The 13,626-nt window shown below is 58.0% G+C and overlaps 1 protein-coding gene across 2 annotated transcripts in view; it reads left to right on the top strand.

The window, feature by feature from the left end:
• Window positions 1–13,626, top strand: part of RPTOR (regulatory associated protein of MTOR complex 1) — a 307,386-nt gene that overhangs the window by 195,872 nt on the left and 97,888 nt on the right. For both annotated transcript variants that reach the window (XM_032870426.1, XM_032870427.1), the window contains exons 8-9: window positions 7,321–7,421; window positions 7,945–8,089. In XM_032870426.1, coding sequence (XP_032726317.1) covers window positions 7,321–7,421; window positions 7,945–8,089 — 246 coding nt within the window. The remainder of the gene's footprint in view (window positions 1–7,320; window positions 7,422–7,944; window positions 8,090–13,626) is intronic.

Here is a 13,626-nt window from a genome sequence, read left to right as displayed (position 1 = left end):
CAGCCCCGTACGCAGGGCTCCTTCTGTGCGTTCAGAACACTTGATTCTGCGCGTGAAGAGAGGACGGTCACCAGGATGTGTCCAGTGGTTCTTAAATGAAGGAATTCGGGATGATGTGTGTTATCTTCATATCACCTGAGTATTTTTAGCGAGTGTCATTTCCTCGGAAACCGTGGTTTTTCCCTTCACATCTTATTTACACGAGCTTGCGATCACACAGGAGGGATCATTCCTTCACTCATCAAATATGGATGGAGCACCTGTTAGACGCTAGTGGCTGGTGCTGAGCCCTGGGTGAGACGGTGAAGCCACGCTTCCACGGCTCCTGCCCGGTTGTGGACAGGCTGGGTGGCGCGTCCGTCTGGCAGAGGCCTCTGCGTAGTTCCGTGGGAGTCTCTGCAGCATCCCCCAGGCCTGGGGGCCCCGAGGACGGGAGGAGCCCCTAGGGATGCTGTATGGAAGCAGGCTGACTGGAGGACTGCTCGGGGCTCCCGAAGCCGGGAGAGGAGGGAGGGAATGGTCCGCACGGGCGTGGGGGCTCATGGACCTTTTGAAAACAGCAAGTTCCACAAGGCTGGAATGTGGCATGTTTAGTGAAAGAGAAAGCTCGGGAGAAACAGAAAGTAGCCCAAAAAGCACAAATCACACCAGACACAACATCTCCCCCAGGCCTCTGTGCTGGCTGGGGAACACAGGTTTGGGGCGGTGACGTGGAGGGGGCAGGGAAAGAAGCCGACCGTGACTTCCTCATGGCACAGACCAGCCCCATGCTGACTGTGGAGCACGGGTCACCCTGTGGAGGCACCGTGGACTGGAGGAGACCACGCTGCAGCTGGGACACCCTGTCCTGAAAGCTGCGATGGGCCTGGGTGCCCAGTGCCACCCTCCTCCCTGCCCAGCAACCAGGCCGTCTGGAGGGGGAGGGGCGGCTCCGTGTCAGCCTCATAACCCGTGAGGACCTCAGAGAGCTGTGGTGTAAAGAGGGGGTGACCTGACTCACATCTGCGGGCTGCTGGGGCCATGCTGAGTGCTCACACGTGGCCTAATGCTGCAGGGTGATAGTCTGTATCAAGGAAAGCTGTGACCCGGTTCCGGCAGCGACAAGCATGCATGCAGCGATGGTGACTCGGTCAGAGGAGCAGAGGGGACTGGCCTGTGGAACGCCAGAGGACGGGAGCGGACATGCAGGGCATCGCCCAGGTCCAGCTGAAAGGCTGCCGTGGGCAAGAGTGTCTTTGCGGACTGTGAGGTTGGAGCTTTGCTTGTAAAGACGGAGCCAGAAGCAGCACGAGGAGGGCAGGGAGGCCACTCCACGTGGGCCGCGGAGCACCCTAACCAGGCGGGAGGAAGCAGAGTTTGGTCAACAGCGAGGTGACAGACCTGCCCGGAGGGACGGGGAGAAGCGACAGGAAGCTCATTGCAGAGTTTAGTGTGTCAAGCTGGGCGACGATCCGTGGTTTGAAGCCACGTGGGAAACGTTCCACTTGACTTCCCTAGTGGTGGTTTGGCCCTTGCTCCCCCGCAGCCTCACAGAGGCCGTCTCGGGGGGCCTAGGCAGCAGGAGGCCGGGGGGCAGCCGGCCCCACTCACGCAGCCCGAGGAGCTCTGCTTTCCTTTGTTCCACCTGAGCTCTGTGGAAGGAGAGGTAGCTGCCCCGTGGCTGAAAACTGCAGCAGCAGCAGAGAAGCTGGCAGGGGATGCAGAGGGCCGTTACCCCACATGGTGTGAGCCAAGGCAGAGGGGCCTGGGTCCAGAAAGTCGCTCTGTAGCAAAGGCGGATGGAAGCCAGAAACGGGAACTGTCCCAGCTTGGGGGCTGGAGAGCGGGTGAGCTGTGTCTCTGAGGCTTCGAGCTTTGATGGAAGAGAAGCCACGAGGCCTCGGAGGTGGGGACGAGATCCGGGGAGCGATGGGGTCATGATGGCAGGGAGCTGTGAAGACAGGTGAGCGAAGTTAGGGAAGGAGGCAGATGGACAGACACCAGGACCGGGACGGGCTGCCCATGGTGATTGGTAGGTTTTGTGGGCTAAGGATTCTTACAGTTTCTCGTTTCCTGTGGACAACAGAAGGGCCCTGCAGGTGTTGGGCAGAGACAGCTAGGAATGGAGGCCGAGAGACTGGGGAGGACAGGGCGAGCGGGGAAGGGCCACTGTGCGGGCGGCGTGCTCACCCCTCCGGCAGGACAGTGCAGAGTTGTGCACTTCCCTGGTCCTTGGGGGCAATCAGGACAGCCTGAGAACACAGCCCGTGCCATCTCTGCCAGGTCGGGCTGGCTGGAAGATGATGGCCAGGTTGGAGCTGGCTGTGTCAGAGGCTAAGTCACACACATCCAGTGTGGGACCAATTGCACAGATGGTGGACGGTAGGAAGACTGGTGTCGGAGAGGGAGAGTGTGGTCCCAGAAGGAGGGCACAGTCTGACATTCCAGAGTTGGCCTCACCCTTCCAGGCCTCCTAAAAATTGGGGTGTGGACACCAGGTACAGTTACCATATACCAAGCTGGGGGCTAGAGGTTGCTGGTGATGACCTGGGTATGCTGATCCCGGAGCATCGTTTCTAGCAAGAATCAGAAAGCTGCACGTGAGCCCAGCTGTTGGGGGATGTGGATGCTGGTGACTGCAGGGGTGCAGGGAGGGCCGTGCGCTCTGCAGGGATGCGGCTGCTGTGTCTCCTTCGGAAGAGCCATCCGTCTTACTTTCATCCCTGCTGTGCACATAAGGTCAGGCTCCGTGACCCAGAGCCGGGAAGTTGCCAGGAGTTCCCCGGACACAGCACAGCTGGGACCAGAGGCTTTTCTCATCTCCCAGTTCAGTGATCTGTTTGTAAACTGTGGCTTCTTATGCTTTTCTTACAACAGTTAGTCCTTGATTAACACTGTGGATTTCAGTTTTTAAAAGAACCACCATGATGATTAACGAGACTCTTTGGGGATGATGAAATGTGGTCCTGGGTCTGACCTTCCGTGGCCCCGTGCCCACCGCCCTTGACCCAGATGGCCTCCAGAGCGCGCTGGGTTTTGACGTTGCTCACTACGCTCAGATACAGAAAGGAAAAGAGAAGAAAACAGTTCTGGGAGCGATTTAATTCTAAGTGACACGACACGCGAGGGGAGTTAACTCAGTCTGACTCTGCCATCCCAAGAGTGCGCCCGCACCTGCCGTGTGGAGAAGGTGCTTCTCGGACACGTGGGTGGACGGGTCGGTTTGCAAGATCCCTGCGTCTGTCTGAGCCCAGTCGGCAGATGGCTGTGTCTCTGGTTTCACGAGCTTAGTGAGAGAGATTAGTGGGGTCCAGGTGATGGGCATGGGGGCGTGCACTCACCTGCTGGTGACGGTTACAAGCTGCAGATTTTTTTAAACACCTGAGTGCACACTGACCCTAGCCTGAGAAGGACTGGCCTCTGTTGGTCCCACTGGCTTGGCCGCCCGCCCACCAAGACAGGGATCGCAGCAGCTCCGTGCTGCTGGGAGTGTATCATCTCTTTACCCACAGGGTCCAGCTTGTGCCAGGTCACCTTGTCTCGATTGAGGACGACCCGGCTCATGTCAGTGACGCACTTGGTCGGGATCTGGAGATAGACCTTGGTCACACTCTTGCATGAGTGCCGTCCTGTCGCCCACTAGCTGCCCGCTCCCCTGGCCTGAGCACCGGGGGCCCAGGGCGGGGAGGCGAGGGAATGGGGGTTTGGCTTGCTCCCCATTGCTCAAGTGGGGTGCACACCGTACCTGCGTGCGCGCATGAGACAGGAAGAGCCTCCCCACGGTTGTATCTTGGGGGTTTATCTTCTGCACTCCCGCCTGCACAGCCCGTGTGCTGTTGACTGTGGGATTTGTCTTGCCTCCTCACTTAATGTTTTGAAGCGTGCGTTTCCCATATCCTTGAAATATTCATAAGCTACAGTCTGCTAGCTTCTAGTAATTTCACGCAGCTGTTTTGTAGTTTACTTATTCATGTCTCTCATTTTGTAACGTTTCTAGCTTCTGACTTTTCATCCTGTAAATAAAACCCTGCAGGTCTCATGGGCCCATTCCTCGTGTCCAGTTTCAGGCTGGTTTCTGGAAGCAGGCTTGCTGCCGTGGTTTTAGTAGGTTGGGCTGGGCCAGAAGGGCGGTGCTGGCTCCACGCCCAGGCATCGTCCGGGGCCCGGCGCGTCCCTGACTCGTGCCGTCCAGTGGTCGGGTCGGGTTTTTCTTCTCCTGTGCCGATTTGTCGTCCAAAGCGGGGGTGGAGGCAAGCAGCACTTCCCTCAGACAGACGCAGGGATCTTGCAAACCGACCCGTCCACCCAGCCGAGAGGCCTGCGCGCACGCCCTGGCCCAGCCTCCCACGGGCCAGGCTTTTAGTCCAGTGAAGAGGCTGCGCCCACCACGGCACGTGAATCCCAAGCCTGCCCACGAGTCCTGCACAGGTCCGTCTTGGACAGTGGACAGATTACTGTTGGCGTGCAGTCGAGAACTTGGCCGGCACAGAGAGAACGCCTGTACCATTCCCAATAGGAGCATCATTGTTTGGGGCGGGGGACGGCCACACGCGGTCATCTCAGGGTGGGTCCCACTCCCCCGGAGAGGCCGACCGTGTGACTTCAGTTTAGGGCTGGAGTCTGCCTCGAGGCTGCGATTCGGCTCACGGGCAGCCAGGCAGCCAACCAGGGCTCCAAGGTGGCCACCAAGGCCCTGGGGCAGAGTCCTGCGCACCCCGTCACATGCGGGTGCTGGAGGGGACGTGGAAGCCCTACCTTCCGTACCTCTCCTGGACTCTGCCCCGCGCGTCCCTCTCCGCACTGGCTCCGATGGCTCCTTGTACTTCTCTCTAGTGAGCCATAACCACGAGCGTAACCGCTTTCACTGAGTTCTGAGAGTACTTTCTGGCTTTGGGGGCCCGTGGCATTTGCAGCAGGTGTCCGAGGTGGGGACGGGCCCTCCACATCGCAGTCTGGCGACCTCTGAGTAATGGGCAGAGAGAAGCCGTGATGAGACATGGAGGGTCACCGTTTTCTCCAGTGCTTGCTCCTCGCACACTTCCGCTGTTGCGTGTCCGCTGGTCCTGACGGCGGCCCCAGCCTCGGGATGTGGCCCTGCAGGAGCGCGTCTTCTCGCCCCAAGCCACCGTGCAGAGGCCGGCAGAGCTGCAGCGAGAGTCCTCGCGCACAAGCAGGACAGCGCCACTGCGGAGCGTCATGGCTGGTGAGCCTACGGTGTGTTGTGTGCAAGGGTTTCGGTGCATGTGTTCCTCCTCCGTACGTGCAGGACCCAAGCCCCAGGGTAACGTGTCCGGGCTCCCTGCCCGCCCTCTGGCCCTCTCGAAGGCCCCTCCTCCCCATCAGCCCCTAGTGCCGTGTTCCTTCCAGGGCAGCAACCCAGGTGTCGGCACTGGCACTCATGGGCCGAGAAGGAGGATGCCAGTGAAATGCCTTCCCGGGCTGTTTGCTCGAGTTTCATAACTATCTGCTCTTGGGGGGCGCACCCCACGTTCGCCTGGCTGCTGCTTGTTGAGGGCTGGCGGTATTTGCTCCGCTGTGCTGTCCACAGATCCTTGCCTTCCTGCGCCAGGGCCGAGAGCAGGCCACCGGGCCACCGGCATGTGCTGTCCTTTTGGAAGGGGACGGTGGAGAAAGGAACAGCCATGCAGGCTGAGAGAGGGGGACCGTCCTGTTGTCCTTGTGCTGAGTGTTCGCCTGGAGACCTCAACTTCTCTTCAGTGGTGGGAATCCTTAGGCCCAACCCACAGAGCCAGTAAGAGTGGTTATTGCGGCCCTCGGGGGGCTCAGCTGGGTGAGCGTCTGACTCTTGGTTTCAGCTCAGGTCATGATCTCAGGGTCCTGGGATTGAGCCCCGAGTCTGCTTAAGATTCTTTTTCTCCCTCTTCCCCCCCACTGTGTCTAAAATAAAATCTAATTAAAAAAACATTATTTCCTTCTGTCCCCACCACACTCTCTCCCTAAAAACAAACCTTGCTTTCAGGGCGCCTGGGTGGCTCAGTGAGTTAAAGCCTCTGCCTTCAGCTCAGGTCATGATCTCAGGGTCCTGGAATTGAGCCCCGCATCGGGCTCTCTGCTCAGCAGGGATCCTGCTTCCTCCTCTCTCTGCCTGCTTCTCTGCCTACTTGTGATCTCTGTCAAATAAATAAATAAATCTTTAAAAAAAAAAAAAAAAACAGCCTTGCTTTCCAAGTCGGCCGTGCCAGAGCCAATAGCTTGACTGTGTTCGCAAAAGCCTTTCAGTTCCGACACACTGGAGTCTCCCTGTGGACACACGATTTTTTTTTTTTTTTAATTTGGGAAATGTTTTTCAAGAGTTCAGACTATTGGAGCAATAATGCTGTCTTCAGATATTTTGCCGGCCCCTCCTTAGCTTCTCGTGTCCTGTCACTAAGGCCACTTGAGGAAATCGGGAGCATCGTTTGTTCCTGAAGGAAGAGCGGTTGGTGGAAGGAGGGCGCCCTCGTTGCCGCCCCGTGAGGGAGCTCCCGCTGCCCGTTGCTGAGGCCGCTTGGGCGTCGTTCATGCGAAGATGGGGCCACCAGGCGGCCACTATGGTGGAAATCCCTAGTCTGTTCACCCTTACGAAGAGCAGGGGCCACACTGCAGTCTCTGAGCCGGATTGCTGTGAACGTTTCCCTTTTGGGAGAAAACACAAACGAGCTTCCTGTCGGGTCTAATTAAGCACGTCACACGCGCAGCCGGGGCCGCCGCTCGGCAGACACAAGCCCACGTCCGGGCTCTGCCCGCTCGGTCTCCCTCTGGGTGTGACCGGCCTGTGCTGCAGCGTCTCCTCAGCGAGGCCCTCCGTCTCCTCGCCTGTCGCGGGTGCCCTGGACCCCGCCCCGTGGGCCTCGTCCCCGCGCGGGCACAGCTGTGCGCGTTGAACGGCTTACCGTCTGCCCTCCCCGGCGGACTGAGGGGCCCCCCCGCCCCCGCTACCTCCCAGAGCCAGAATTGCACTTGGCCGCAGAGTCGGGGCTCTAGAATACGATGAGTGAATGGAAGGTGAGTTGACCCCAGAGGACGAGCCCTCCTTCCCGGCGGCCAGGTTGAAAGTGCTTCCGCAGCCTGGAGCCACGGGCCCGGGCCGGGCTCCTCTGTACAGACACCAGGGGCTGCCCTGGGGGCCCGTCCACGGCCCGTGTCTTGTACGTGGAGGCTGCAGGAGTGGTGTGTGCAGCCGCTGGGTCCGTCCCCTGCATCGGGGGCGCCCAGTGTGGCGAGCCTCGCCTGCCTCTCTCCGAGCTGTCGGTCCCCCGCCTCTTTCCTTCCCCCGTCTCCTCTCTCCAGCCCAGTGCAGTAGCCAGGTAGTCACTAACGGAAGCGCCCCGTGTCTCCTAGGATTCCCGGCCGGCTGAACGACCGGAGGACGCCCCTGGGAGAACTGAACTGGATCTTCACAGCCATCACGGACACCATCGCGTGGAATGTGCTCCCTCGGGGTGAGGCGGCCCAGCCGGCCAGCTTGGGGCAGGGGCGGGCTGCTGGCTCGCAGTGGGGAGGCGCCTACCCTTGCGATGAGCAGGGAGGTCTTGTCGGTGAGGAAAGCTGAGGGGCAGGAGGAGAAGGAGGAGGAGGCAAGAGCCCCCAGAGGTTTCCATGGGTCACGGCGGGTCGGGGACCATGAGCAGCAGCGGACACGAAGCCCCACGTGAGCTTTCACTCTGACATCAGGGTGTTCGTTTCTAGGTGGACTCAGGACTCACTTTTCTTCATAAAAATTGGAACAATCCAGGTTTTTTAAAACCAGATTTCTTAAAAGCTGCTGCTATAAGACTTGTATTTTTTCATTAGTGACTGGCTGGCGTTTGGTGTTTGTGCTTGAGTGTGTGTGTGTGAGACCCATGGGCAGTGTGCCCGTTAGTCCCAACCTGCTTGTAAAAAGTTCTGATGGACGTAAATTTATGTGTTTGGCTTAAGTGCTGGAATCACTGACATACCTTTTCCTGCTTTATCCGCCCTCAGATCTCTTCCAAAAGCTCTTCAGACAGGACCTGCTGGTGGCTAGTCTGTTTCGAAACTTTCTCCTGGCAGAAAGGATCATGAGGTCCTATAACTGCACCCCGGTCAGCAGCCCACGCCTGCCCCCCACTTACATGCACGCCATGTGGTAAGTGTCCCGGCCGGGCCATACCCGACGGTGTGACGTTCTCTAAGTGGCTTGGTTTCTGTCCATATCTATGGCAGGACGAGTTTCATGGAATGACATGAAACAAACAGGACTTGCCACCAGCCTGGAGACCCAGGTGGTGCTGACGAGCAGGTGAAGGCCTACGTAAAGGTCTCTGCACACCGGACGCGTGAGTCTCCTTCCGGGGCACAGGTGCCTTGGCGGGTCTTTGAAGATGGAGCGGGACCACACGTCCAGACGTAACCCGTCCCGTGGCCCGGGGCCGGAGAGGCTGGCCCGTGGGCTTGTGACCCTGTAGAGACCAGTGCAGGGAGGGGAGACTGCCGACAGGCCTCTGGAGCGTCAGACGGCTCCACCAGCCTGAGACTGTGGGGTTCGTGACCAGTTAGTGTGTACGCTTACGTCACGGGAGCACATACGTGCGTGCACTCACGCACACGTGCGCACGGGAGAGGTCTTCAGGACCGTTGGTCATAGTTTCCCCCAAATGGGGCTGTTGCTGCTTGAGCCACTAGGAACAGTAGTAACAAGGGTACCATCGTGAACGCTCTTTAACTCCCGTGTTGTACCAGAAGGCATCGGTTCCCTCTGTTTCCTTGCTTCTGTCCCACAGGCAGAGTCTGGGGCAGTGTGGAAACGGGGTGCCCGCAGAGGAGTGAGTCCACGCTGTGTCTGCCTGTGGGGAAACCCTAATGCAGACACTTAGAAACAGCAGGTCACTCGTGCTGTGTTTTCACAGCCAGGCTTATTTCCACTGGTGATTTTTTTAAAAATATGTGTACGACCGCTTTCCCCGGCACTGAAAACCCAGAGAACCAGGGACAGGTTTGTAGGCTCACTGCCCTCATCCACTGAAGGGAAATCAGGAAGGAATATTCTGGTCTGTGGGGGGAATCGGGGCGTGCCGTACTGGGCACAGCAGCGGACTGTCCACGGAGAGCCGGAACACGCCTCATCCGCACCTGCTTCCAGAGTGGCCGCGGGGAGCGCAGGCCGGGGCCGAGTCGCTGCACGGAAGGAGGTCACGTGTGCGCACAGAATGGCGAGCTGCCCTGCGGCCGGGATTGGGAGAGTGTTCGAAGTCCGTCCTGGTACTTAGCCTGAATCATTAGAGTGAAGACCGACGTTTCTGGAAGATTGGATCCTCAAACAAGCCTTCTCCATTAGGAAAAGTGATGTCTTAAATCCTGTCTCTTTCTTCTGAACCGGGTTTTAATAAAACATCTATTATTAAGAAAAGGGAAGAAGGGGAAAAAATCACGTGGGGTCAGTGCCTTGTGTGGTCTTGGGAGGAAAACTGGGTAAGCTGCAGGAAATGGGCACCACACCAGCTGCCTGGTGACGCAGCTTCCAGGCCACAGGGCCCCACTGGCCAAGCGGATTCCTCGTGGGATAGAGACGTGAGTGGGCGCAAGGCACCGACTGTTGGGGACGTGGCCTGCACCCTCTTATCCTCTTCTACCCCAGCCCAGCACAGCTCCCGGAGAGCGTGTTCCTGTTAGTGTACTTTCCTCTGGCTGCAGAAACACCTCCTGGAAGATAGGCTCAGTGGCTCGTGCTAGAGAAGACACCAGAGACCAGGACCAGAGTAGCGAGCAGACAAGACACGTGGGGCCGGAGCGACGGCAGCTGGGCAAGGAGGCAGTTGCAGACGGCGGGCCTCCACCCATCTTCCCCAACTGCTTTCCCCAGGATTAGCCTCTTACAATGTTTCTGAACTCTGGAGTTTGTGTAAGAACTGCTTAAGGTCCAGAGGCTAGACGTGACAGCAGCATCCCGTGATCCTGCCATCATTTAAGGACACCTTTTCTTGCTGGCTCCGAAGGCTGGGAATGTGGCCCTCTCTCCTGCGAAGGTAGCTCCTGTGAGTCTCGTGAAGCAAATCTGCGTGTGTATTTACGCGTCGTGCACAGAAACATGAATCACACAGCGGTCCACAGAGGCCCAGGTGAGCGTGGGGAGAGCCTCACGGTATTGAGGCAGGTGGGATGGCTAGCGGCTGTCTGTGTACACCCGGGCTATCCTCCTTTCCCGGTCTGCCCTCCCTTCGCACCTCAGGGCCCCTCTGCAGCTAGAACACACCCTGGAGACGGGTGTCACCTCCTCCGTCAGCCTCCACGGCCCGCCGTCGTGCAGAGCGCCATCTGGCCTGCCGCCCACCCCCCAACTCCCCGTCGGTGGATTCCAGCCGTGGCAGGTTGGACTCGTCCCGGAGCTGGCACGTGGCACCAGGCACTGTCAAGGAGGCTCCCGGACCAGACCTGGGATGGGAGGCCGCAGGGTTGGGTGCAGAGGAAGGTCGACCAGCAGTACGGTCTCGGCGGGCCCGTTCGTCCGAGCCTCCGCCCCACGCAGCTCTGACGGTGGAGTGACCCTTCAGAACAGCTCTTGTCACCCTGAGGGGGCCAGGCTGCTGTGCCGGCTCCAGCTATCTTACGGGCTTCCTGTCACTCCAAGGGACCTTTCCAAGAGGCAGAAGCATGAAGTGGAATTGGGTCTCCTTGAGTCCCAACTTCCTGGCTCCTGTCCAGCCTGTTTCCTTGAAGCACATTTTCTTTCTCATCCAGAAAAGTGAGGCTCTTTGCAGCTGCTTCGTGGAGCTTGTCACCAGACCCTCAGGTCCATCACAGGGAATGCAGGACGGCCCAGCCCCCAGGTGCTGGGAGTGAATTTTGTTCACGTAGAAGTCAGACTATGACGGTGCCATCCCAGTGCTCCCAGGCTGAGGACAGATGCCACTCTGCTGCCTTGTGATTGTCCCCTCGGAGGAGTCCGTCCAGCAGGAAAAGCGGGAGGGGCTGGAGACACACCTCCACTCCGGGCCCCCCCTTCACTCTCCCGCCTGTTCTGCTGTGCATTATGGTCTTTCCATAATGTAGTTTGATGAACATCTTGAAGGAAAGGTTTAAGGTAAAATTTCGGGGAGGAGAAGCATAAGCACTCCTTGGCAGCCACCGTAGACGTGAGGGTCGGCCTCCCTGTCTCCAGCAGCTCTGGCCCTGGGGTGCGGACCCTGCAGATCGACTGGGACTGGTGGTTTTGGTTTTACCTTCATGGCCAAAGGAACTTATGTGCTTTAGATTTTCTTTTTCCCTCTCTTTTTGAACCTGAACCTTAAGCGTATGTGTTGTGTGCCATTCCGGCGTTTCACATGAAAGCCGAGAAGCCATTTTGTCAGCTGTCCACCTGGTGGGACGGGACAGGTGAGGCGTCCGTAACTCCCACTGAACCCAGGCTTAGCCCAGGAAGGGTGGCTGGAAGCCACGCCCTCTGCTGCAATGCAGGGGAACACGGAAACCAGCCGACCAATTAATGAACGTTACGAGAAACGTTGGCTGTTTCCCTGACAGATGCATTCTTCTGTTAGAAGCAGAAATCCTGCGGTCTGAGGAAGGATGGGGAGTATCTGTACCTGTCCTGGAACAGCCGCATTTCCTCACCTTGAGTGGCTTGAAGCACACGTGCTTATGTGTCTGTAGGGCGGGAGACTGGTCTGCTGGGGGTCTCACCAGGCTGCAAGGACCCACAGTCCCTGCCACGTGGGGTCCCCCAGGCGCCTCAAGCCTCCTTAGCCAGCAGGGGCACGGCAGTCCACACGGTGTGGCATGGCAGCAGGGACAGCGTTCCCTTGGCCGAGTTCTGTTGGAAGTCCGTTCCAGGTCCGTGCAAGGGCCCGCCCCGGGAGGCAGGCATCCCCCAGCTGCCATCAGAGCCTGTACCATGAGCAGCATCTTGCTGAAGGCAGACAGCTGGAAAGTCCATGGGGATTATGCGCGGAAGGCAGCATGTGGGCGGGTGAGAAGACGGTGTGCCGTGGTCTTTACTGAGGCAGAGGCACAAACAAGTCACAGCACATGATCAAAAGGTGCCGGATACAGAAATTATCACACCAGTGACTTACTCGGTACGTCCTCTGGGTCATGAGTTGTAAATGCTTTCCACACGCTGAGTCGTGCCCCTCGAGACAGGTGTCATTGCCAGCAGCCCCACTCTGCAGGTGAGCACGGGAGGCACAGGGAGGGGAGCGAGTGGCTGGACGGCAGGGCCCGGCCACCACAGGCAGCACAGCCCCTGACGGCTGTGTGCGGCCTTGTCAGGAAGTATGTGTCCACATATGCAGGCTTCAGGACGTCAGATGGGACATGGGTAGACATCAGGTCACGACATCTCCATTATCTGCCAGGAAGCTTGTACGGTACCTGGGAACGCGTATGATCAGACACTGTGGTGGGGGAGTGGCCCAGCGCCCCGCCGGGTGAGGCAGGGTGGGGCGGCCTGGATTCCACCCGAAGGACCTTGTCGCCCACGTGCCTCCTATAGCTCAGGTTCAGCTCCGTCCCCTCCCGTGTTGGCGTGCAGCCAGCCTCAGCTGTGGGGACAGAGCCCTGGACCTCTCTCTCCAGCTGGACGTTGGAATCGGCCGGGCATCAGCAAGCATTCTGGAGCCTGACTTGTCCTGCTGTGTCCCGCCGGTGGGTGCTGTGGAACCCCCCCCACCCTGCCCCCCGCCCTCGGTCGTGGCCTGGCTGGCCTCAGGAGCCCTGAGCCCTGCCCCTGCCTGCACCATCTGCCTTACGCCCCCCAGTCCCTGCTCAGGAGGGTGATTCGGCAGGTGCTGAGGAGAAACCAAGGAACATGAGACACAAAAATTTTGATAAAGCTGTTTGTCAGCATTTTAGCTGTGAAAGGGAAAATTGGGACTAAACCTCATACCTAACAGAGCAGGTGTGTGGTTAAGGTACGTGTACTTGAAAGGGTGTAAGCAGTCTTGACGTTATGTTTGTGAGGATTCCTTACCCCGAGCAAATGTGTTAAGTGACAAGAGCAGACCCCGAGCTGTAGCGACAGCAGAATCCCATCCACATTATGACAGATGTTATGCGCAGGGAGACGGGGAGCAGAGCAGCAACCCAGGGCGAGAGATGTGGGCCCCTGCGCTGTGGAGCAAAAGGCAGGCTCTCCATTTTAAAAATCAGCAGATAGTGATTTTGTAATTTTAAGTCTGCATGTAGATTTGTTTTATGCTTTTGAGACACCAAAAGCTATTTTTTAACAATTGAGTCATTATGATTAAGATGTTATTTGTCAAAATACAAAACTGGAGACAGAAGATATTGTTGAGTATTTCTTTGCACAAAACAGGTATGACTGGTAAACTCCTGTAAGGTTTGGTGCCGGGACTTGGTCTCACTTGATACGTTTCAAATGTTGTGACAAGAGCTCATTAAAATTCCAAGTTGGAAATCATTCACACACATTAGACTCCGTCCCAAGTTTGTACGGCAGATAGGATTGTCCTTGGAACAGCCCGTTGTGGGGAGGCCTTGTGCCCCTGCCAAGCACAGGGCAGTGGGTGGCCTCATAGAGGTCATAAAAAGCCATTCTAGAAAAGTATGAAATAATGCCCGGATACCTACTGAGTGTCAGGTCCTGGGGACCGGCCCGGGAGAGACCAGCCCGGCCTCCTTCCTCGTGGAGCTTGGACACAGCTGAGGAGTACTCGTAAAGAAAAGCCT

This window comes from Lontra canadensis, unplaced genomic scaffold, assembly GCF_010015895.1.
Source record: "Lontra canadensis isolate GAN:19392208 unplaced genomic scaffold, GSC_riverotter_1.0 scaffold41, whole genome shotgun sequence".
NCBI lineage: Eukaryota > Metazoa > Chordata > Mammalia > Carnivora > Mustelidae > Lontra > Lontra canadensis.
The sequence above is the reverse complement of the archived record's forward strand: the minus strand, read 5'-3'. Positions and strand labels throughout refer to the sequence as shown.